The following is a 22,929-nucleotide window of genomic DNA, read 5'->3' as shown; positions in this document are numbered from 1 at the left end:
TAATATCAATATAATATTATCAGGCACTACAGAATGCAGCAGCATGTTTGCTCACTGGGCTGAGGAAGTATGATCACATCACCCCTGTCCTGGCTGAGCTGCATCGGCTTCCAATCAAAAGCAGGATTTCAAGATCCTACTCTTCCCTTTTAAGGCCATTCTTGGTCAGGCCCAGTGGCATCAGCCTCGCCCTGGCCTTCGCTCTCTGACCTTACTCTCCAGGTGCCCATCACACATCTCAAGGGATACGGAGACTGGGCATTTTCCTCTATCGCTCCTCGCCTATGGAACTCCATCCAATCTTTTCTCCATGAAATTGACAAACTGAAGCACTTTAAAGGCTCACTCAAGACTCACATTTTTCATCAGGCATTCAATTGCTAAGTCTCTTGGAGGAGTCTGTGCTTTTGAGTGTTTCTACAACAGATATATGGCGCTATACAAATGCTGTGGATCATCATCAATATTATTGACAATAATTAGTATACATGGCTCATACAGGTGGCAGTACAAATGTCTGTAACTGTTCATAATATAAAATAAGCATAGAGACCCAAAGGGCATACATGCTCAAGGAATGTATTGCAATCTAGTACTTTAGGTAGAATTTATAGTGCATCTTCTTACTGGAAAGTGAGTTAAATTTCACTGGCACCTTATTGATTAATTGAACAATTATTCACCACATTCCCAAGAAACCATTCAGACTCCAGACCACATACTGACCAAATCTATCATTATCTATCATTATCTATCAATGTTTATCAAATATTTTTGGAAAACTTTCAGATAAGCTTCTCAAGCTGTTTTACATACTTCTCTTCAACGGTCTTCATGTCCAACAAAAACTGCGCATAGTGCTCTCGCAGGAGGGCAACATTTCGACTTCTGTCCGACACGAGCTTCATGATGTAACTCTTTCTCATCTGTACGTCTGGATACACTGTTGAAAACAAGGACAGGAGCGGATGACTTCAGTGTTTTTGCATTCTGATGATGTCAATGAAAATGGCTCTTTTTCAAACTAACAAACATAACAAACAAACACAGACATGTATTACCTGTTGAGGATGGGCTGACTTTGCTACACACTTGCCCGAGTCTACTCGGGACTCGTCCTCAACAGGGAGAGAAGCTTGTAAAAGCAATTATCAGTACTAGGTGCCAGGGTACATTGACCTTTCTTCCACTGTTCAAAGCACTGGTTGGCTGTTATATCTTATACCCATCATTCAAACAATGCTAAATATTACATTCTTAGCTCGTCTAGTCACCACCCAAAACAAATTATCAAAGTAAAATTCTTTAGGTCGGTTGAGACACACTCTCACTAAAGAGATATAATCATAAAAAGTAAAGAAGATAAACCAGTAATTACTTCATGATATCTTGTTTGTAATAAAAGACAGCATGAGCTGAAATATTTCCAAAACTATAAATATCAAAATAATGGCAGTACACTGTACAAGCACTTAAAATAAATTCCATATCAAATTGTCCTTAATTGTGAGCTCAATATGACTGTCAGTCATTATGCCATAATCGCATTTAAAGGGACTGTATAATTTTAGTTGAGACCTAAATTCAGGTTTCTAATAGTTTTAGGGGAGATAATGAGAAACCTCTTATGAAATATGAACGAGGTTTTAATTCCAAGAGGAATTCAATGTTACTTTGATGAAAATTGGTTTTGAAATGGCTTAAGCCCCAGTCATATAGACATCCTGGATCACCCAGGATCTGATCCGCGGTGATCCAGGGAGAGATCCGTGTTGACGCCTTGGACATCCTTGGACATCCGTGTATGTCCATGTAGATCCAAGGGCATCCGGGAGGCCAACATGGCAACTTTTGGAGGTCAAAAACATCCGGCGTCATCCGGGCATTGCCGTGTTGGCAGAGCAATTCGGGACGGTCCGTGTGGCTACTGGGTAGTTGCTTTGCTGATCCGTGTAGATGCCGTGTTTGTCCGTGTAGACGCCATGCTCTTCCGGCCTTATCCGTGTAGGTGCCGTGTTGATACCGTGTGTACAGTCATATCAATGCTTGTTGACACTCCATCGAGGTCGAAACTATCCCAGATCTCCCCGAATCTCCCCAGATCTCCCTGGATCACCGTGTAGATCCTAGAGGATCCGTGTTTATATGTGACTGGGGCCTGAGATATCCAAACAAGAGCAATCCCAATAAAAGGTGGGACCCACCTTTTATTACAATCTCTTTGTCTCACTTTGTTTTTTAATGTCTCAGCCATTCCAAAACCGATTTTCATCAAATAAACATTGAATTCCTCTTAAAATGGTATGCTCTGTACTATTTCATAAGTGGTCTCTTGGTATCTCGTAAAAAAGTTAAAAGCTTGATCCTTATCTCCACCAGTAATATACCATCCCTTCAATCATCAGTGAGATACTCACTTTCATCATTCGCAAAGTGGGTTTCATCATACTCTGCATATTCCTCTGTAGCCTCTTCATCACCGGAGACAAACTGGTGGGAGCTTGGTGTCTCTTCATCATCATCCTTTCCTTCCTCTCCTTCTTCCTCTTCAAATTCTTCTTCTTCCTCCTCCTCCTCCTCCCCTGCCTCCTCTTCCTCCTCCTCCTCCTCCTCATCATCATCATCATTATCATCTTCAACATCATTTTCATCATCCTCCAGGAGCATGTGGTGGTTTCTCTCCTCAAACCTCTTGGCGTAGAGGCTGTTGATTTCCTTCAACTCTTCGGCATTTTCCAACAGCTGGAGTTTGTATTGTTCTTCATAATCTTTATCCTGGGTGTGTAAGGTCATTACAACGATATGAAAAGATTAATTCATCCTCTAATGGCTAGCAATCCCATGAGAATAGACATGATCTGTGAATTATCAATTATACCTCTTTACTTACGCTTCTTAGTTCTTAAAAATTGTCAAAACAACATAATTTATCACATACTTGACATTTTGCATTAACTTTTGATGGATGGAAATCATAAATTCGACTGAATTGAATTGCATCCAATTGAACTGAATTTAACTTTATCAAAAGTACATTTAAGTTCTGCACAAGCGTGCAACAAACACTAATTTTTAAGCATTCAAAGGTCCAAGAGACTGAAAGTTCTTTTACTCAGAGGATAATTGTGATTTATTGTAATTACTGCAAGTTAAAGACAAATAAGAAGATAAAGATTCAGAGACATGAATAAATACTTGTTGGCACATAATTTATTACAAAGAAGGATCAAATCTGATTTAGACTTGGAACATGATGACATGAAGACAATAACAGAATCAGGATGTGAGTTAGGAAGTAGTCTATACAAAGAAGCAATTCCCTCAAAGAAATAAGCAATAGCTTTGGACAAATTATGCTCTTAAAGGGACTGTACAGTACTGGTTGAGGCGAGGATTCAGGTTTATAATATTTTTTGATGAGATAATGAGAAACCTCTTATGAAATATGAAAGAGCATGTGATTACAAGAAGGATTCAACATTAATTTGATGAAAATTGGCCTTGAAATGGCTGAGATATCCAAAAAGGCGATCCTAATAAAATTGACAGGCCACGACTTTTATTAGGACCTCTTTGTTTTTCCTTGTTTTTAGATATCTCAGTCATTTCAAAACCGATTTTCATCAAATAAACTTTTGATTCCACATAGAATTGTATGCTCTTTAACATTTCATAGAGTGGTGTCTAAATACCTGTACCTCGCAAAACGTTACATGCTGAATCCTCACCTCAACCAGTACTGTACAGTCCCTTTTAACGGAGGGAAGATACTTACGTGATAATTCCGAATTAGACCCAGACATTCCTGGTGCATCCCTGCTTCATGTCCAAACTCTGTCTTCAGTGACTTGACCCGGGCGACCCACTCATTGATGGACAGCTTGGCCACAAACGTAAGCCTAGTTGGGAAATAAAAGAAATGCCATGGACTAAATACTTAAACCCTCACCATGCTTCGTGTGCTGATTGGCACATTATGCTGGAGTTCTTTCTTTGCCGATAGGGACAAATGTCTGGAAACTAACTGTCAATGAATAGAGATTACCTAATCCCCCTCATCCCCATTGTGTTACCATGGCTTTCCTGTTGGATTGAAGCACATTGCTAAACCCGTCGATGAGTGGGCTTGCTAAATCTACAACTACTGGTCAAGTTTGGTTGGATTACTGGGTGCTAGTGGAAAAAGCTCTTAATAAAGCAGATTGGGCTAAGTGCTTGGGCACATAAAGGCTTCAGTATCCTTACTAAGTACTGCTTAACCCACTGAGATGAGCTGATTTTGCAACAACAAATAATATTTCCCATAGATACCTGCCCAAGTATACTCGGGGACTAGTCTTAAATGGGTTAAGTATCTTGTTATATTTTTCATTCATTCCTTAATTCATTGTTGACTTTTACTTTCTTCTCTGGATACCCTATTAAACATCATACAAAATAATTTCTTCACTCAAGGTACGCTGACAATTGACTTGCCATTTTGATATACTAGAAACAGCCTTGATGACAAGTATAAGAATGACCACTGTCAAACAGCATTTCATTACTGGGGTGACAAGACCTCGAATCTACAAAATGTCAAATGTTCAGGAGGGCCAATAAACATGGCGGCCAAAGCACTGTGGCGAATGGGATAGCCTTTCATTTGACAGGCCATGGTGGCTTCATTTTTGGAGTAAGACAGTTGGGATTTGGAGAGGACATCACTTAACCCATTATTTGACCATTAATCCATAAAAGTCATTTTCACCAAAGTTGCAGATACAAGGTCTTGTCACCCCAGCGACGATTTGTCATGTTTGTCTAATAAATGCCTGTTTTGATTTCTCCTCCATCTGTTTCAAAAGTGACCAATAACAAACAGGTTATGAATGTTTGTTATTATGTAAAGTAACATTAAGTATCTTCAGGCCTAAAAGTTCAAGCTTTATGAAGCAAATTCCAATAGTTAGAGCCAACCTGAGCTCCAAGTTTGTCCAAGTTTGCTTGGGAGAGGAATTAAGACAAGTTAGAACAGATAGCAATTTTACATAAAATCAACATCAACAAGGACTCACAATAAACTAATGTAGGGCTGTCGAAGGACATTTTAGACCTTGCTCTATCAGGGATTCATATCTTGATACTGCAGATAGCAGAGACAGTTCGGAATATTTAAGGGAGGGGGGAGTAACTAAGTCAAGGCTATCGCATCTTTACTGCTACTTTGTGCAAACCTTGCATCATTGAAGGCTGGGCTTGGAGGCCGGGCTGAGTGGGGTATGATTCCTTCAAAGATCACAACTCTCCCAAACCTGGGGATAACACCTGATGAAACAAACATACAAAAAAACAAACAAACAAACAAACAAACATATTGGCACATCGAAGCCCCATATATATGCAAGATGGTCATATGTAAAAACTGGTACTATTGTAAAAAAAAAACAGCAACAACAACAAACAAAATGCCATATCACAGGTAAGCCTATCTGCACTCTCTATCAGGGACAAGGCAAGTTTTTAAGTGATTTGTCCTTGAGCATTCAACTCTGTGATCTTGACTCGAACAAATACAGTAACATCTGATGAACAGAAAGATAGAAATGCTATTAAATTTGGACTGAAGTTCAAAGAATTTTGAAGTTTTACATGCTTTCATTGATAGTGATATTCGTCAAGACCACCTATTGGTTAATTAATGCACAAAACTGTCTGATGGTCCTGCACATGTGCAAAACTTGGCAAAGAATATAGGAGCAACTTACTGATGACATGTTCAGAACCGTGCTCCTTGAAGTGCATGAAATTCGTTTCTCCGTAGTTGTCGGCGCTCCAGTTGGTGGCGAGGTAGACGAGGAACGTCCACTCTTTCTCCAGCTCTTCACAATCCTCGTGGATCCGCGTGTAGTCGTAGGTCCGTAGCAGGTTGCAGGAGATGTCGTAGGGGTACCACTGGTCGGTGCCTGATGGTGACACACAGAATAATTTCACTGCTGGCAACTAAACACATGAATGTTACCAAAGATACACCGATGGTGTCATCCATGATATCTACACACTGTACGTGATGGCCAAAATCACTGCAATGCAGCACAAGAATTACTTAAGTCTAAAACTACTTCAACCCTTAGAATGAAATAAAACAGGAGAACCCCATCATAATAATCACCCTTATGACGAGGTACCACATTTAAAGAAGTAAATTTGGTGGTCCTGATTTTCCATTGCTGTCTTGAGCTGGTGTCTTTTTTGGCACATTTACAATGAGGCACCAATTATATTGATGTAAAAATTGTCAGTTCTGGCCATCTTGTTTTTAAAGAGGATTCCTTGTCCTCACACACAGTAAGAATCTTGATATCACCACTGATATGAGAGCACACTGAACGTAACAAAGAGGAAAGCCATGGCAAAGACGTCTAAGTAAACATATGTAGAGATGACAAAGTCTGACTATAAGCCCACCTGACACAAACTGGGCAACCTTCTGCGTGGCCGGCCACATCTTGCTCCCAGCGTAATCGTCAATTTTGAAGGCCGCAATCCACTGCACGTTGTCGCTGTCCAGATCAAGGCTGTCGTCGAAGTAGAAATGACCTGAAGAAGGAGAAGGAGACAGTCCAGCAATGGAGGCATCTATGTGAGACAGCACCTGAAGGGTGGCCTGTGACATGCTCTGAATTCAAGCTCACTACACATCCATTACAAATCAGCAAAGTCATCCTGACATGAACTTTCAAACAGAAAAGACGCAATCCTCATGCTTTCAGTGTTGGGGCCCTTCAGTGGAGCATCAAATACTTTCGCATTGCAGCAAAGTTGTTTGGCAAGGAATTCAATAAGACAGGCTGGTTGCATGGCAGAATAGACATGTTCTGGTGCCACTTCCGGGTTTCAGTTCATTTTTTTCCTTTTATTTCTTTTGTTTTTAACTATAGATAATGGGGGGGGGGGGGATCCACCACTGAGTAGTGAAGTCCCGTACTGGTGAGATCTATCTACTCAGTCTAACCCTTTCATTCAATTTGTCTCGAAGATCAGAAAATTCTGACTTTATGACTATTGAAGTCGTAGTGAATATTTCCACGGAATACGTTGGAAACTGCTCTGTCTGTGCTAAGCTCTAACAATCAGGTGGAGGTGCCAAAAGTCATTTTTGGTATCTCTCAATGGTAAGAACTGTGTTAAATGGTGCCTGCTAGTCTATACTGTATGTCCCCCCCCCCCCCCAAACAAACAAACAAAAAAATAAAAATTACACAACGGGAGGGACCCTCTGCAATGATAACTTTAAAAATGGTGAATAAATCCTAATACAATTTCAGGGTATGAACCTACAACTTATTACCCATGTCTTGCAGAAAACCCCATGCAATTTGTTTCATTGGTCACAGAGAAATGAAGATTTTGGTAGAGCATGTCAGGAATCCCTTCCCTCCAAGTTCTGTCCATTGTTTCCACACATTAATATGCAGTTCCAAGAGCATCCAAGTGTTGGAAGAATCACATCCACGACATGCTTCACAACGATTCACATTTCTCTGTGACCACTTAACCAAATTGAATGAGGTTTTCTGCAAAATATAGGTAAGATTTTATATTCTTAGACCCTGAAATAGCATTCAGACAGTTTAATCATATTGGAAGTTATCAATGTAAAAATCAGATTGTAATTTTTTGGGGGACATACCGTATATTATGCGGAAGCTATACTTACCATGCCTTGGTACAAAGTTCCTCAGCTTCATGAGATCCTCTTCGTTGAAGATTCCATCAAAGACGTACACCCTCTTCCCTTGATGAGTGGTGAAGTTCTACCAAAAAAAAAAAAAAAATGATATTTTGACACAGTTGAGCATTTTTTTTTTTTTAGAATTTCATAGTATAGGATGATTATGCCTTCACACAATAAATGTGCAAGAATGCTATAGTGATCCTTTTTTTTCCGAATCCAAGACTAGTTGGTACTTCTAGAATCAGCAATGTCATGGTCGACATGTGACTAAACTGGTGCTAAAGAAGCCCCTGAAAAATGTTTTATCAGCTGACATTACTGGCAAATACAATGTATATACATCAGTTTGAAGATTTTCAGTGTGTGTGCATTTGTCAGGCAAATCTTCTGTTTATTCAACTAATCTCAAATTGTGGTGGAGATTGTGCAAATGTTCAAGGCAAAGATGGCAGGAGAGAATGTACATAATCAAATAGCTAGAAACTGAGCACAGCTTATGAGGCATCCGAGAGATACCAGATGGTGTGGGCATATGCTTTATATACTCTTTCATCTTATGTTAGTACGTAATAAATTACACAGTACATAGCTACACGATATTCCCCTATAGCACAAAAAAGACAGCTACCCAGGAACAAACATATTTACAATTATTACCCATATGAGGTAGTTTTGCGAGGCAATTGCAATTGATATTTTGCAGGGTTAAAGGTCAGCAGTTGTTATTTTGCAGGGTTAAAGGTCAGCAGGCTATGTTCGTTCGCCTCTGCCGGTTTTCGCCACGTCGCTGCGTGTCGGTTACACACACCGTACCGTACACAAAACAATGTGTGCAAACAGTGCAATCTTCCGGTTTTCGCCATTCACTTTACACAGGGAGGTGGGAAGAGAAAGAGTGGGATAGTCTCTCCCCACCTCCCTGCTTTAAAGGGATCATATAGTTTTGGTTGAGACCTAATTTCAGGTTTCTAACATTTTTTGGTGAGATAATGAGAAACCTCTTCTGAAATATGAAAGAGCATGTAATTTTATGAGGAATTCACCATTTATTTGATGAAAATTGGTTTTGAAATGGCTGAGATATCCAAAAAAGAGCGATTCTAATAAAGTGTGGGACCCACACTTTATTACGATCGCTTTGTTTTACTTTGTTTTTTGATGTTTCAGTCATTACAAACCCGATTTTCACAAACAAGACAGCTACCCAGGAACAAACATATTTACAATTATTTTATGTTGGCACAAAAACCCAAATTTCATATGAAAATAGTACAGAAAAGACAAAAGACATCTGTTGTGTTTAGATACTTATTGAAATGGACTATCAATATGATCGCTTTGATTTTCTGTGTGTTTTGCTTTCCTATCTATTACTGTACCACACTTCAAAAAACAAAACAAACCAAACTTATAAATGAAGACTACAAATCTGAGAAAAAAAATATATATGGAACTTGAAGAAAAGACCTACCATTGTGAGTCGATTTCTTACATCCTGCAGACTTTTCACTTCTGACCCCTTCATCTCTGAGAAGAGCTTCTGTCTTGCAGCTGTCCTTTCTTCAATATGGCGGCTTATTGCTTGCTGGACCTCAGCATGTTTCGTTTCATTAGTCGTGAATTTCAACTTCAAACACACCATTCCTTGCTTGAAGTCCATGCTTGGGGGCTTGTGAATGTAACCTGCTCAGAAATGCACAAATTGCAGACACAATGGCTCAAAAGGACAAGAGAGACATTGTTTGTTTGTTTGTTTGTTTGTTCATTTGTTCATTTGCTTGTTTGTTTGAAATTATCATCAAATGACCAAACAATAACCCACATGCAAAATTGTATGAGGGGTCAAACAGAATCACTTATAAAAACAGCTATCACGAAAGCAAAGAATGTTACATTATACACAGGATTAGTTCATTATAAGTATGACATAACATATTCAAGAGATTAAAGAGAGATTCAAATTCTTCTGGCAACTGGATTTAAATTTGTAATGAATGGTTCATCAGGAGTATTTTCTATAATATTTGTGACTGCAACACAACTGAAATTTGACCGAAAAGCTCATATTACTTGAAATTTCAAATTTGTTAAACAAAAGAAAAAACATGTCTTTAATTTTAACCTTTATTTGAGACAAATTAATAAACAGACACACAAGAAATACACAGAAAACAAAATTTCAGAGTTTCACATTTCCTTGCAGCAAGTTCTTACCAATTGAACTGTCCCACACAACCATTCTGTTGTATTTTGGACTGACTGCTGCAAAGCTGTCGTTGTCATCTTCGTAGAACAAGAGTTCCCCATAGTCGTTCTTGCGCCAGAAGTGATTGAAGAAGAGGAGTACAGATCGCTCCTTTTGGCCATCTCTGCTGTCCCTCATCAAATATGTCTGGTCACCCCTACACAAGACAATCATAGTAACAAACAGACATGCAGGGCGGGTAAAGGATAAACTACTGCTTGTTATCATTTGTTCAGGAAGACTATCACATCCCAGTCATCTATTGAAGAATGGAAAACCATTCAATATGTGTACACATACAATGTACACACACTGATACAATAACTTTCAGGTGGTTATCTTGTTGAATAGATACACTGAGGTAAAATTTACAGATATGTATCAAATAAAGTATCATACAACTGTTCTTCCATTTCATGCTTACATTTCATTCCAAATGCCTCTGAAGAGTTCACAAAAAGTAACTGAGGTGGAATTGCCATATATAACTTTGTTTCTTATTTTAGATGCGGTGTGATTTCATTACCTACAGCATTCTATACCTTAGCCACTGAACAGTGTATATTGTTATTTTAATTGTTATGCAGTTAATTGCTTCAACTCTGACTGTTACAGGTCTTCTCATACATTTAGTAATGCAGACTACCCGTAATGCTTCTCGGATAACCAAGATCTCAGTCAGGATGAGAAAAATTAATTTGCAGGTACTTTGATACAGGTCTGTCTTCCTCTCTTGAAAATGAACATAATTACTGGCAAATTGCCATCTACTTGGTATCATTCTCTGTAACGACACAAGATTTAAATATGGCAGAACTTTTCACTATGTACATTGTAAATAGAGACACTTATTTAGCACCTTCGAAAGACATGAAGACTGATGGAGTAAGGTAGAAACACATTTAGGGTACTGTCATCCATGACCATCACGAGTTCTTTCACCACAGAGAGCAGAGCAGAGCTTTCAAAAGGCTCAAGGTCCAATCTTGCAGACCATGGACTGGGGCTTATGCAATCATCTGCTTTGGTATTTTTAAATCTGAATGGAAGAGACAAGGGAAAATGGCTCCAAATTAGATTTGATGCATATAGTCCACTAAATATGAAAGGAATAGTGCTTTCTGCCCTGACCCATGCAAGAGTTCCCTTTGTAAAATTTAGAGAGGGTGAGAAAATATTATCAAATACAGACCTGTAAATTTCCATGCTCTAATTGAGACATAAATCAATTACATAACATAGTATAGTAAATTGTCCTCAGTAACAATTAACATAGACTACGAGATAAGATAAGGATTTGTAATTACAATAACTTGATTAAGAGTACCGCACTCAGACCATCGAAGACTTTGCTGTAGCACTTTAAATTTGGTGTAAAGTGTAAAGTTTACTTCAGCACTAGTACTGCTAAGCTACTGATTAGTGACTGAGTGAATCAAGAAATAATGACTTGTACGGTAATATTATACAACCAGTCATAACCACTGAGAATATTTAAGACATCTTTGGCAAAGATAGTGGTATAATAGTACTGTGGTAAAACTGACAGATCATTAACCAAGGCAATGTCATCGGGTCATCACTGCCATCGATGATACAGACAAGTGGCCATACATAGTCATGACATAGAATTGAAATAAAAGTGAATATTTTAAAAAGACAATCTTCACTTCCTGGTTGATATGAATGATATCAAATAATTACTCGACAGTACATGGACAAAAGGCCGACAATGGCCCGGCCCTGGCCTGGAATCTGAATTTCGTCATGCATGATTAAATAACCAGATTAAATTTTAACTATAGGGCCTAATATTATAATAATTTTACAATATCTAACCGTTAGACCTCTGGCTCTAGATATTCGAGACCCGTTTGGTTTAATGCACTGAGTGAGCACTAGACCGTCTATTCACTTACTCCCATGATGCAACAAAATTGCAGTAAGTCTGTACTGCATTCAGCAATTTGAAGTCGAGCACGTTGTCAAATATCTTGATCTTCTGGCCACTTGCGGTTTCCAGGCTTCTACTAGGCTCTTTCAGTTTGCTCAGGGTCTCAGAACTCATAGTCCCATTCATAGATTTGTCCGTTAGCAAAGAACTGCGTAGTCCAAGGTCCGGCTCGATCGGAGTGAATGTGGGCAGAAACCTCTCATTTCCATTGCTCTGCCCTTGGCCTTGTCCCTTTATTTGAATGAGCACTGCGGAGAGACAGATGAATGATTGAAGCATTCGGCTCCAGAGAGACATTTTTAGGAGATAACTTCTAGCACACGACTGCCGCCACACCTACTGACACTGTTACTATTCTGTCGTCGTCGTTGACTAAAGAAAGTGTGCAACGCACCCTCAAGATACTGTAGATCCCCACGCCACACACAACAAACGCAAACGGTGCTCCGGAGTAGCAACATAGATTGCGTAATCAGCGGTGCGTAAAACCAATTCGTGTATGGAACGCCGACAATGAGAACTTTATTTTAACGTGCTATCTACTCAAGACGAACAATGTGCACGTATCAATAGGTAATTCAAGCATTGAACAGAAAACAACGGGAAAACGGTTACCGGTCCCTTGCAGATGGCTGTTCTTGCCTTTTCTCTACCATGCGGCAGGCAGTCTAGTCGGGTGCTGTTCGTTATTCCGAAGGTTCGTTAACCCGAAACACTAATTTCCTATACCTAGAGGTTCGTTAATCCGAAAATGAAAAAAAAAAAAAGATTCGTTAATCCGAACATTATTGTGGCGTTATTCCGAAGGTTCAATTCCGAAGGTTCGTTAATCCTAAAATGAAATAGGGTTCGCTATTCCGAATACTTGTTTATCTGAAAATGAAATAGGGTTCGTTTTTCCGAAGGTTCGTTAATCCGAAAATGAAATAGGGTTCGTTATTCCGAAGCTTCGTTGATCCGAAAATGAAATTAGGGTCCGTAACGAACCTTCTGAATAACGAGTTTTTGCTTCATTTCGGATTAACGAACCTTCGCAATAACAAACCTTAATCATTTTCGGATAAATGAACCTTTGGAATAACAAACCTTATCACATTTTCGGATTAACAAACCTTCGAAACAACGAATCTTCGGAATAACGAACTGTAACCGTGTAGTCATCAGTGGTAATTGTAGGCCCTATAGCTATTGAAAACCAATGAATAGCGTCTAGTCGTGGTCTTAGAACCACCCTACGAGTACGAGACTCATGGCTAAACTAAATTCACTTATTTTTTTCAACCATACGGCACATGGGTATTGAACCTGCTGATGCATTTTGGCAGCAGCTCACAACGGATCTGGGGACCGTTTCATGAAACTTTTTGTCAGTGATTTACACTGACAACTGTTAAAAGCTACTGAAATCCTTGCGTCTGATTGGCTGATAGCAAATTTGTCGGTGAAAACCTCCGACGAACTCGTTGATGAAACACCCCCTGAGCTCGTTATGCTGCGCAGCTCGCGGCTCGCGTGCTGTGTGTGTGCGAGTCCACTGCCGCTGTGTGGGTGCGAGCTGCTTTTGCAAAAGGCTAGCATTTTAGCGGCCTGATTTCATCATGATTAAATTTATTACAATCAGATATGACAGGGCTCGGCATTCGTTGTTTGTTTGTTTGTTTGTTTGTTTTTTAATTGTTCCATATTCCACATTTCAACAAATAAATAAACCATACACATAACAATACAAAAACATGGATGAATTGTCAAATACAATATTAAACATCATGACTTGTGAAATATGAGGAATCGACATAATGTACATTGTAGTTATATTATAACCAAAAGCATTGCTTGTAGGGTGTAGATTCCCAGATGCTGATGTGAGATTAATTCTTATTTCCAATTTAGAATTCATAAGTGGTGGACGGTGCCGTCCTAAAATAGATGCCGGGCCACTAAATTTCCAGAGTGGCTATCTTTTGGTGGCTCGATCGCGTACTGAAGAATCCAAAATGGATTGTTATGTTTCATTTTATTTCTGGCCACCAAAATTTCAGTTTTAAAGATTTTAGTGGCCCGAACTGGTGACCAGAGGAGAAAAAAGATTTGTGTCGAGCCTGCTGTAGATGAGCGCATCCTCATCATCACCCTCCTTAGGTTTACATTTATTGCTTCCGAATTCACGTATCATGCATTTTTTCTTTCCTGTTTCTGTCCGAAAATCATCTTTTCATTTTTTTTTCTCTTGTCGGTGAGTGTATTTGTGTGTGTGTTTTGCGTTTGTCTATCTGTTGTTGTTGATGATGGTGTTTTTTGTTGTTGTTTTTTGAGGGGGTGAGGTCTCGATAGAAGGTGCAAACACTACTGCTGTCACACCTGTTGAAATAACGGGTTTAATATGTATGAACCATTGGTCTATACGTGAATAATACCTATGATACAAAGTATAGGTGATCAATATGAGCTCTTGGCCTTTTCACTCACACAAACACAGACACAGACATGCACACTCACAGCAAAAACGCGCATACAATCATGCATGCAAGTAGACTCAGTCGTGTGCATAAAACACGCGTATGAAATTGTCTTGGTTGCATAATATTTGTGTGTGTGTGTGTGTGTGTGTGTGTGTGTGTGTGTGTGTGTGTGTGAGTGTGTGTGTTTGAGGAGGAGGTAAGTGTCTCCTTTGGGTATTGTTGATGTATAGACAAATAACAAAACAGAATAATTAAAGTGCTAAGGTATCAGCTCACCATCCTCTTAATTGGAATGAAATGATGAATATTGCTCCATGTCAACTTTGATGCGATAAGGAGAATCGATTTTTCATTACGGGCGAAAGACCTGTCAAGTTAGAGATGCCCCCCCCCCCCTTTTCTCTCGATCTCTCTATATCTCTTTCTCATTAATCATCAAATTTTAGCCAGTTTTATGATTGCTCGCAACGAGGCGAGTGCTCAATAAACTAAGATCTCAATTTGATTTAGACTCGTCCTATAACGATACAGCCACTTGCTTGTTTTTGTTGTTGTTTTTATATTTCTTTAATGTATCTACCTTTTTTCTTCAGGCAAGAGCGATATAGTCGTAGATCTAAAAAGCAAATATCTAAATTCTATAGCACATATCAATGATAACGTTAATAGCCGTTATAATTATCTATAGGTAATTCTGAGTTTCGTGTTTGATTCACAACATAATAAGCTTAAGGGGCCTATCAGACAGGGCCGACGGAACGGGGGGGGGGGGCTCGCCCCCCACTTTTCTTTTGCACCATACAAAGGAATACATATGGTGTCACGACTCTGCCCCCCCCCCCCCCACACACCTTTTTTTTTTTTTTTTTCCCGGAAGGTTTGTCAGCTGAAGTAACCCGAAAGTGGCATCTACAGAAGTTGAGCTGAAGACTTTTTTTTTTTTTTGCTTTTTAGCTGAAGAAACCCGGAAGTGCCCCCCCCCCCCCCCCGAAGACACACACACACTTTTGAAAACATGACGCCGGCAATGTCAGAGACGCCGATTATTACCAACGCTCATTAGCAGCCCTTCTGACAGGAAGATTGAACATTTTGTCCTGTTCTGAATAGCAAACACACACACACACACACACACACACACACACACACACACACGTACACACACACACACACACGTGTATCTCTCACACAAAAGTTGCTGAGATGTCTGTGACATCTATCTGTTGCAATTGCATGTAGTTTTCACACTATTTTTCTTTACATTTGTGATGCATCTAAGCTCATCTATTTCGTCAAGTTGGACAGTGCGACATCCGCTTCTACGTATCACCCACCTATATCCAGTTGTAATTACCCTTACTTTCCCGAAAGGAACTATCATTATCATACTTTATTGAATCTGGTATAATAGGTTACCTACGACTAATTTTTGTCATTTCAACCAACATCATACGACCTGTTAGTCAAGTGGTTAGTGGCAAGACGCCACGTTGAGGAACAACTTACTGTCATCACATGACTCAATGGGACTAGAGGGATTGGATTGAGTTCGATTAAACTGAGTTGAAATGAATTGATTTTATTTGAACTAAACTGAACCAAACTGCATTGAAATAGAAATATTACCCCTTATTCAAAGCGATTTTACCTGGTTTGAATTGCCTTAATTCATCTGACTTCACGGCGATATTGATTCTTTGTTGCTGGGGCTTTTCTGTGTTGCTCATTCGAAGACAGCCTATACAATCTAGCGAATTCAAAGCGATTTTGCCTGGTTTGAATTGCGTTTCATTTGACTTCACCGCGAAATCGATTCTTTGTTGCTGGGATTTTCTGTGTTGTTAATTCGAAGCCAGTACAATCCAGCGAGAATATGACAGTCGTTTGTAGCGTCCAGATGGAGGGACTCACCCCTCCTGTCAAGTTATGTCCGTTATAATATCTGCATCAAAATCAGTTTTCAGGTGCGCTCCCATTTATAACGTAACACGGATACACTTAGGTGTGCCTGAATACGCAACAGACAGTTTACGCAATAAGTATTGATATTGACTTCGACCAAGCAGCTTCGATCAGATTCTACTGAGGATCATAAACTGGCTGCCATGATAATACATCAGGATAATAAGTATTGATATTGACTTCGACCAAGCAGCTTCGATCAGATTCTTCTGAGGATCATAAACTGGCTGCCATGATAATACATCAGGATACAAGCTGAATGTTACCTGAAACAATCGACAGCAAAGGAGGCTTACATACGTCGACGTAACATTTGAAAATCGTTGTCATTTTCGTTTTCTCCATCCGTACTGAATATGCATCGAGTCTGTTGTCGAAGGTCATCAAGATATCATTTTTTTTTTTCAATATTTCGAGCTCATGGAGTCATCTGCAAGGGAAAAGAAGTTAAAAGATAATCTACCCTTTTTGTCGAAGCATCAGGAGATCGCATTTTGATCATCTTTTAAGTCTTCTTATAACTTCAGCATTTATTCAAAAAGAAAAAAAGTTATTTACCAATAATTGATACGCCTATGGTTATGGCGTTCGATCGTTCTCCCTCACCAATGGCTTGTTAGCCATATTTACTGTGGACGCAAGAAAATCAAAGTTGAAACGTGTTTGTGAATATGACACTTTTATTACCAGTAAACACATGGTCGGGGAAAGGGAAAGTTTTTTTTTTTATTTATTTATAAACCCATCTCGTAAGAGCACACACCTTTGTCAAGGACACTGGAACTGTTCATGATTGAACAAAATGAATCGATCATAATCCGTATCGTCGCCGATCGTTGATCACTGGTCCCTTTGACCACAATGGACCTATATACTCTAAAATTTCATCAAAATCCATTCCAAAGCCGTCGAGTAGAATTGCCAACGGACTAACAAAGGAGCAAAAACAAACAAACACACACACATACAAACGCCAGCAGAAATAGCATCCTTTGCACAGGCTGTCATTACTAGTGCCCAAGAAAGTCGAAGAGATAATTATTACCATACATACTAAAAATGTCTTTTCTTCTTGGCATAATCTATGTCGTTGTGTTGTTTACAACTTGCACAGTTAGTCCTGTAACAATGTACATCTTATGTACCAGAGAAGACGTGTTTAAGGGAGCACAGAAACTTCTTTATCAAGCCCTCACATTTGTCGACATGACAGGCAGTGTTTTGATGTCTGTTACTTACTCCACCATCAGCTTTAATGACTGGGCATCCATCCATCACGGGTCGTGCAAATTCGTAATCATAGGAATTGCAATGACCATGTATTTCTCAGTCACAATTGGTAGTCTGATAGCATTTGAGCGCCACTTGGCTATCGCTTTCCCATTGTACTACCCCACTATCGTTCGACCCATCATCGTAAAAATTGCAGTTTCACTTGTCTTCATCTCTGGTGTTACTATAACAGCCGCTTGCTGGGCAGACACTGCGATAAGAGAGGACGTTCTAGAAGGCCTCTGCACCTTCGACAACTCAACTCTGGTGGACACCTTGGTCAAGAAACATTCTCCACTGCTGAGTATAGTGATAACATCGTGTCTCCTGCCGCTCTTGATGGCCTTAATTTGCAATGTACATGTTATCATGATCGCGTATCGCCAGGTGAAGCGTGATTGTCTTCTCTTTCCTCGAGCTGCTGCAGGCCATGGTCAGCCTGCTGGGGGCGCAGACCACGATTTCCAGCCCCGACATCGTGCGCAGATACGAGGCGTCGTCACCCTCGTATTCGTCACGCTTACTTCAGTCATCATGACCGGCAACATTAGTTTCATATTCGTCGTGCAGTATGCATATCAAGTGGACATGCCGGAAACGATTCATAACGCCGCATGTATCATAGCATCATCAAACAGCATCATTCATGGTGCGGCGTTTGTCAGTACGAATCGTGCATTCAGAAAAGCGTTTATTGAAAGCATTAAAGCATTATCTCATCGATGCAGATAAAGATGGTATTGTATAGCAGCTCAGTGGATAAGACCACTTGGACAGCAAACGTGAAGACCCTGGTTTGAGTCCCCTGTGATGGCTACCTCCTCTGGAGCCTTCAGTCCCTATTTTAATTGTTTATACCATAGCATTTAGTTATTTCATTAGAGGCCATGTAAAAGCATATGAATAATATAAAATACAGCAACAGAAGAGTACGTGACAAAAATGAATAAACAAATGATATATGTATAAATAGATAAATCAATAAATAAATGATCGAAAATCATATTCTATTGATAATTTTCATACTTTTCCGCTGACTAAACCAAGCAGTTGTCATTTGCAATCATTTGACTCCAAAATGACAGCAACGATTGCTCCAATATTACATGTATCTTAGTAGTGTTTCCTGTTATTATGACAGATCATTATAGTGATACGCAAGATTGTTGCTGGCTTCGATGGTCTCGATACAGGATTGAGGAATGTGTAATTTCGGGAGTCAAAACAAAAACAGTGCAGAAAACTTGACAGACATAATCAACATTTTTAGAGTGTCTCAATCATGTAAAAACTGCAGAAATGTTCTTAAACATCTTATCATCGTCATTTGTCGTTAAAACCATGGCACATTATCTTGACTCGTTGATTTAATCAATGAAAAGAACATTGAAAGTAATGTACTAAGTCCCGTAAGCTCGTGTGAAACGTTAGATAAAATCTGGACACAGGTCGTATATATCGAAACAATGATTGTGATGTGAATGTTGTTTCTTTAATACAAGCCGTACCGGTATAAGCTAAAATGACATAACGTCAAAGGTGGTGAAGGACAGGGAACTTTACAGCTTTCGCTGAAGCATTCGACCGCACTTCCGCTCCCGAACATGAGCACGTTATATATTATAGAATTTCTTTGGTATACAATCTCATAATGCCATCAACACAGTGCGGAAAGCTGTCGCAAACGTAGACTGTGCAAGTGCGACTATGTATATGAACTATGACCTTTGTCTGTTACGTAGTTTTCACAATCACAAGGGCCTGATTTAGTCTGCATCACGTACAATTCCAGCGGTCGTCTGGATGAGAATAGGCCTACATGACGTATCAGAAAGCGTCGCGGACGTTCTCCTCTTCCCTGCGTCGTGTTGAAAAACAGCTCTAGATTACGCCGAGACGCAACCTATGAATAATAAAATGGCGCCCCCCATATTATGATCGGTGCATTGAAGTAGCTCTCTACGTCGTGATTTGAGCGGATGTAAAAACAGCACAGAACGCGTAGTGAAAACTCAGACGACGCGAGCTATAAACAGATCGACTTTGATACGCGATTCGCATGCTCAGAACAGTTTTTTTTTCTCTCTCTCTCTGAATGTCCGTCGCAAAAATCTGAAACTTCCTGTAAAGCGCGAGATGCGTCTTTTTAATTTCTTGTTCTAATCCCGAAACCTCTCTCTATCTTTCGCTCTTTCTTTTTGCATGTCATGCAAATGAAACCAAAAAAAAGAAAGAAAACGGTGGGGGGGGGGGGAGAAAACAATGCTGCCACCTATGGGCCAGGCTACCTGAAGCAGGAATATTCTAGACAGTGCACCAGTTTTGAGAACCACTGTGGAGTCAATCTTCAGCATTTCATTTGATTGAATGACCCTCTGAATAGAGTCAGATGGCGGTTCCTTTTACATAAAATCAAAATATTGCTTCAGCTTCCTGAGAATTCCTGAGATGTTCAATGGTCAGTGCTCCCTCCCTTAAAAAAAAAAAAATAAATAAATAAATAAAATAAAATAAAAAATAAAAAATACCCGTACAGCTTTCCATAGTTATTAAGCACCTTTTTTCACCACCGCAGCCGCGCGAGCAACCAGAGAACGGGGCTAGCCGGTAGCGTTTTTTTTTTTTTTTAAGACGGCACAGATTGGGGCATGGCGCGTGTTAAACCTATGGGAAAAACGTTGGGTTAGGGTTTTTGGTTATGGTTAGGGTTAGGGTTTTTGGTTATGGTTAGGGTTAGGGTTTTTGGTTATGGTTAGGGTTAGGGTTAGGGTTGGGGTTAGGGTTAGGGTTAGGGTTTGATGGTTAGGGTTAGGATTCGGATTAGGGTTAGGTTTAGGAATACTAGTAGGGTCCCCGATAAATTTTTAGTTTCCCCAATCTGTGCCGTCTAAAAAAAAACACGCTAGCCGCTAGCGGAGCCAAGGTGGAGCGCTAGCGGGATCGCGGAGCGAGCGGATCGAGAGGTGAGGCCGGCGCCGCGGGCTGCGATGTGGTACGAGTCAGGGTACCGTACCGTACCGTTAGGCGTTAGAGGTGATGCTGCGCGAACCGGACTGTTTAAACTTCTTCGCCTCGAAATCAGCCTAATCATCAGCTGTCAATATATCCACAATCTGCACCATCTCATTTTGACAGCAGCATAACCTGAAGTGGGCTGGTTGTGCTGAATTACCTCTCCCTCAAAGTTATCTTCACAAGAAGCGTGTAGACTTGATCTTGCCAACAACGGGTCTCCCCGCCCACTCACATCGGCCAATTCGGCCAATTCGTCCCTAAGCCTGGAGGAGCTTGCGCAGCGATGACCACCACCTTCCAGTCGGCGGGGCAGGCTGAAATTATACGCAGCAATCAGAAGGACGAGACTTACCAAGCACAGCTGAGAGGTCAAGTGCATGATGCGATTCAGACATTCATGGGTAAATTATTCTTCGACTGTTAGCCAAGATTTAAGGGAAATTTTTTAAGGGTCAAGACTCAAGAATGGAAATGAGCTCTTTTTATGTCAGTGCACATGCAGTGTGAACCTGGAATTAAAATAGTACTCTACGAGATGATTCTCTAGCTCAGTAAATATTATTGAGTAACCATGTCCTGTCACTATTTCTATTTCAGTGCTGGGCAGATACAAATTTCTACTGCACATCCCATGTTCTCTTAATTCTTATTCCTTTGTTTGTTTGTTTTTTTTTTGGTCATGAAATCTAGGAATAGGATTATACATATTATCATCACATCAGGCTCAGCTTTTGTGATTAAATGGTAATGCATACTTGCCAACTCTACCGCATTTGGCGGTAGACTACCGCTTTTGAAAGATTTCATTAGCATTCAAGTTAGTGCTACTCCCATAGGCATCCTGGATTCTACCGCTTTCTCAAATGAAAATGTTGGCAAGTATGGTAATGTGTGACCATGATTATGATTGTACCCTACAAATTTCTAGTAGGGTGGTAGATCCAATTACCGGACGCTTTTTTTTTTTCGTGGCTTTGAATTCCGCACTCAGAGGATGAAATTTCAGCTGAAAATAACACCACTTATTTACAGACTCCTGGAAATTACGAATGCAGCCAACTTATACAATATCAATTGTTCGTTCCAGTTTTTAGAAAATATGCTTTCAAACATACCTCTCTAAAAATAGTTGTTGTTTGCGTGGTGCAAAATCGCACTGTATTACCGGATGTGATTTTCGTAATCAAATAATCAAGGTCTTTCGCACCTAGTCCTTGCACTGCAGAATCACAATTCATCCCACAAATCACCGTACACATTCTCACCGAGCGAATGACAAAGAAAAAAATCGGCAAATGAGGCCCAAATGTGGTATTTTATGGTAAAATGTCTGTCTTGAACATTTCAAACAGTTCACGCAATAAAACCTTGTGAGAAATCGACAACTTTTGAGACTCTACTTCTAGTTTACGTGCTTTGTCTATGGGAGCTGCACGTGCGGATTACAAGTTGCGGGCCCCTTAGCACACAACTATTCTGCATCGTTTGCGTTTGAGGATGATAGCTACAAATTTCCGATATCGATCAGTGAACTTTTGGTTCTATTGGAATGTTCAGCATTTTTCCTGTATGTGAGTGGGATTCCATAAAATTTCAGTCGTGAAATGTGATTCAAACATGCATAAATATTAACTATGACGAGGTGCGGGTCACTCTATAAATTTGAGGTAAAATGTAAATTTCATATTGTTTTTACATCTTTATGTTGCATATTTTGCGATTTTGGTCCACACAAAAATCTGTTCGAAAGGTTAACTTATGAAGTCTCACGCTTACAGAATGTCATTATTACGCAAAAATGTGTGTGTCCGGTAATACCTTGGTGTTCGGTAATACCATGCTTGCCTATACAACAAAAGGAAATTTTGCATAATATGTTTTCTTTCTTAATCTTAGCTTACTTAGGTTTGTGCTGCACCACAGATGTCATGTGCTACTAATCCCAAACCTCAATTTTGCTGTGTTTTAGTTTAATAGATTACTTATCATTGATGGCCTTTTTGTATTGTTTGCCATGATCTGATTTCCTAATCCACAGGGCCAAGGTTTTGGGCAAGATGGAGAAAGGAACTGGACCTGATTTCTGATGCTCTCTACTTTGGCTTGACAACAATAGCTGGTCAGTAGTCTTATAGTGCACATATTTGGGGAGAGAGGGGAGGGGGTGGTTGGTGAGATTTCACAAACTCATATAATGCGAATAAGTAATTTCATTCTTAAATATCAGTTACATAATCGCTTTCATACTGTTGTTTCATCGTCTGTGAATACTTCCTAGTAAGTGGAATGTATTGATGGAAATAAG

The 22,929-nt window shown here is 39.8% G+C and overlaps 2 protein-coding genes across 2 annotated transcripts in view; one reads left to right on the top strand and one right to left on the bottom strand.

Moving 5' to 3' along the window:
* Nucleotides 1-769: 769 nt before the first annotated feature.
* LOC140238634 (uncharacterized) lies at nt 770-12,030 on the bottom strand. The gene is made up of 12 exons (XM_072318533.1): nt 11,882-12,030; nt 10,822-11,001; nt 9,932-10,119; nt 9,189-9,400; nt 7,700-7,796; nt 6,448-6,579; nt 5,748-5,945; nt 5,217-5,307; nt 3,776-3,899; nt 2,587-2,775; nt 2,418-2,460; nt 770-943 (listed from the first exon to the last, which is right to left on the bottom strand). The coding sequence occupies exons 1-12, from the start codon at nt 12,028-12,030 to the stop codon at nt 786-788; spliced, it is 1,761 nt and encodes a 586-aa protein (XP_072174634.1). The 3' UTR covers nt 770-785.
* An 8,866-nt stretch (nt 12,031-20,896) lies between these two features.
* The window catches only part of LOC140238894 (peroxisome assembly protein 10-B-like), a 10,066-nt gene continuing 8,033 nt past the window's right edge, over nt 20,897-22,929 (top strand). Inside the window, exons 1-2 of the mRNA XM_072318792.1 lie at nt 20,897-21,025; nt 22,663-22,743. Of these exons, the coding sequence (XP_072174893.1) occupies nt 20,908-21,025; nt 22,663-22,743 (199 nt within the window). The 5' untranslated portion in view covers nt 20,897-20,907. The remainder of the gene's footprint in view (nt 21,026-22,662; nt 22,744-22,929) is intronic.

Source organism: Diadema setosum, chromosome 15, assembly GCF_964275005.1.
Source record: "Diadema setosum chromosome 15, eeDiaSeto1, whole genome shotgun sequence".
Taxonomy (NCBI): domain Eukaryota; kingdom Metazoa; phylum Echinodermata; class Echinoidea; order Diadematoida; family Diadematidae; genus Diadema; species Diadema setosum.
The sequence above is the reverse complement of the archived record's forward strand: the minus strand, read 5'-3'. Positions and strand labels throughout refer to the sequence as shown.

Coding starts and splice junctions, on each gene's coding strand:
- LOC140238634 (XM_072318533.1), bottom strand. CDS start 12,030: ATGAGTTCTGAGACCCTGAGCAAACTGAAAGAGCCTAGTAGAAGCCTG. Junction 11,002..11,881: donor AATTTTGTTGCATCATGGGA/GTAAGTGAATAG, acceptor TCTTCCATTCAG/ATTTAAAAATACCAAAGCAG. Junction 2,776..3,775: donor GTCTAATTCGGAATTATCAC/GTAAGTATCTTC, acceptor TTACACACCCAG/GATAAAGATTATGAAGAACA.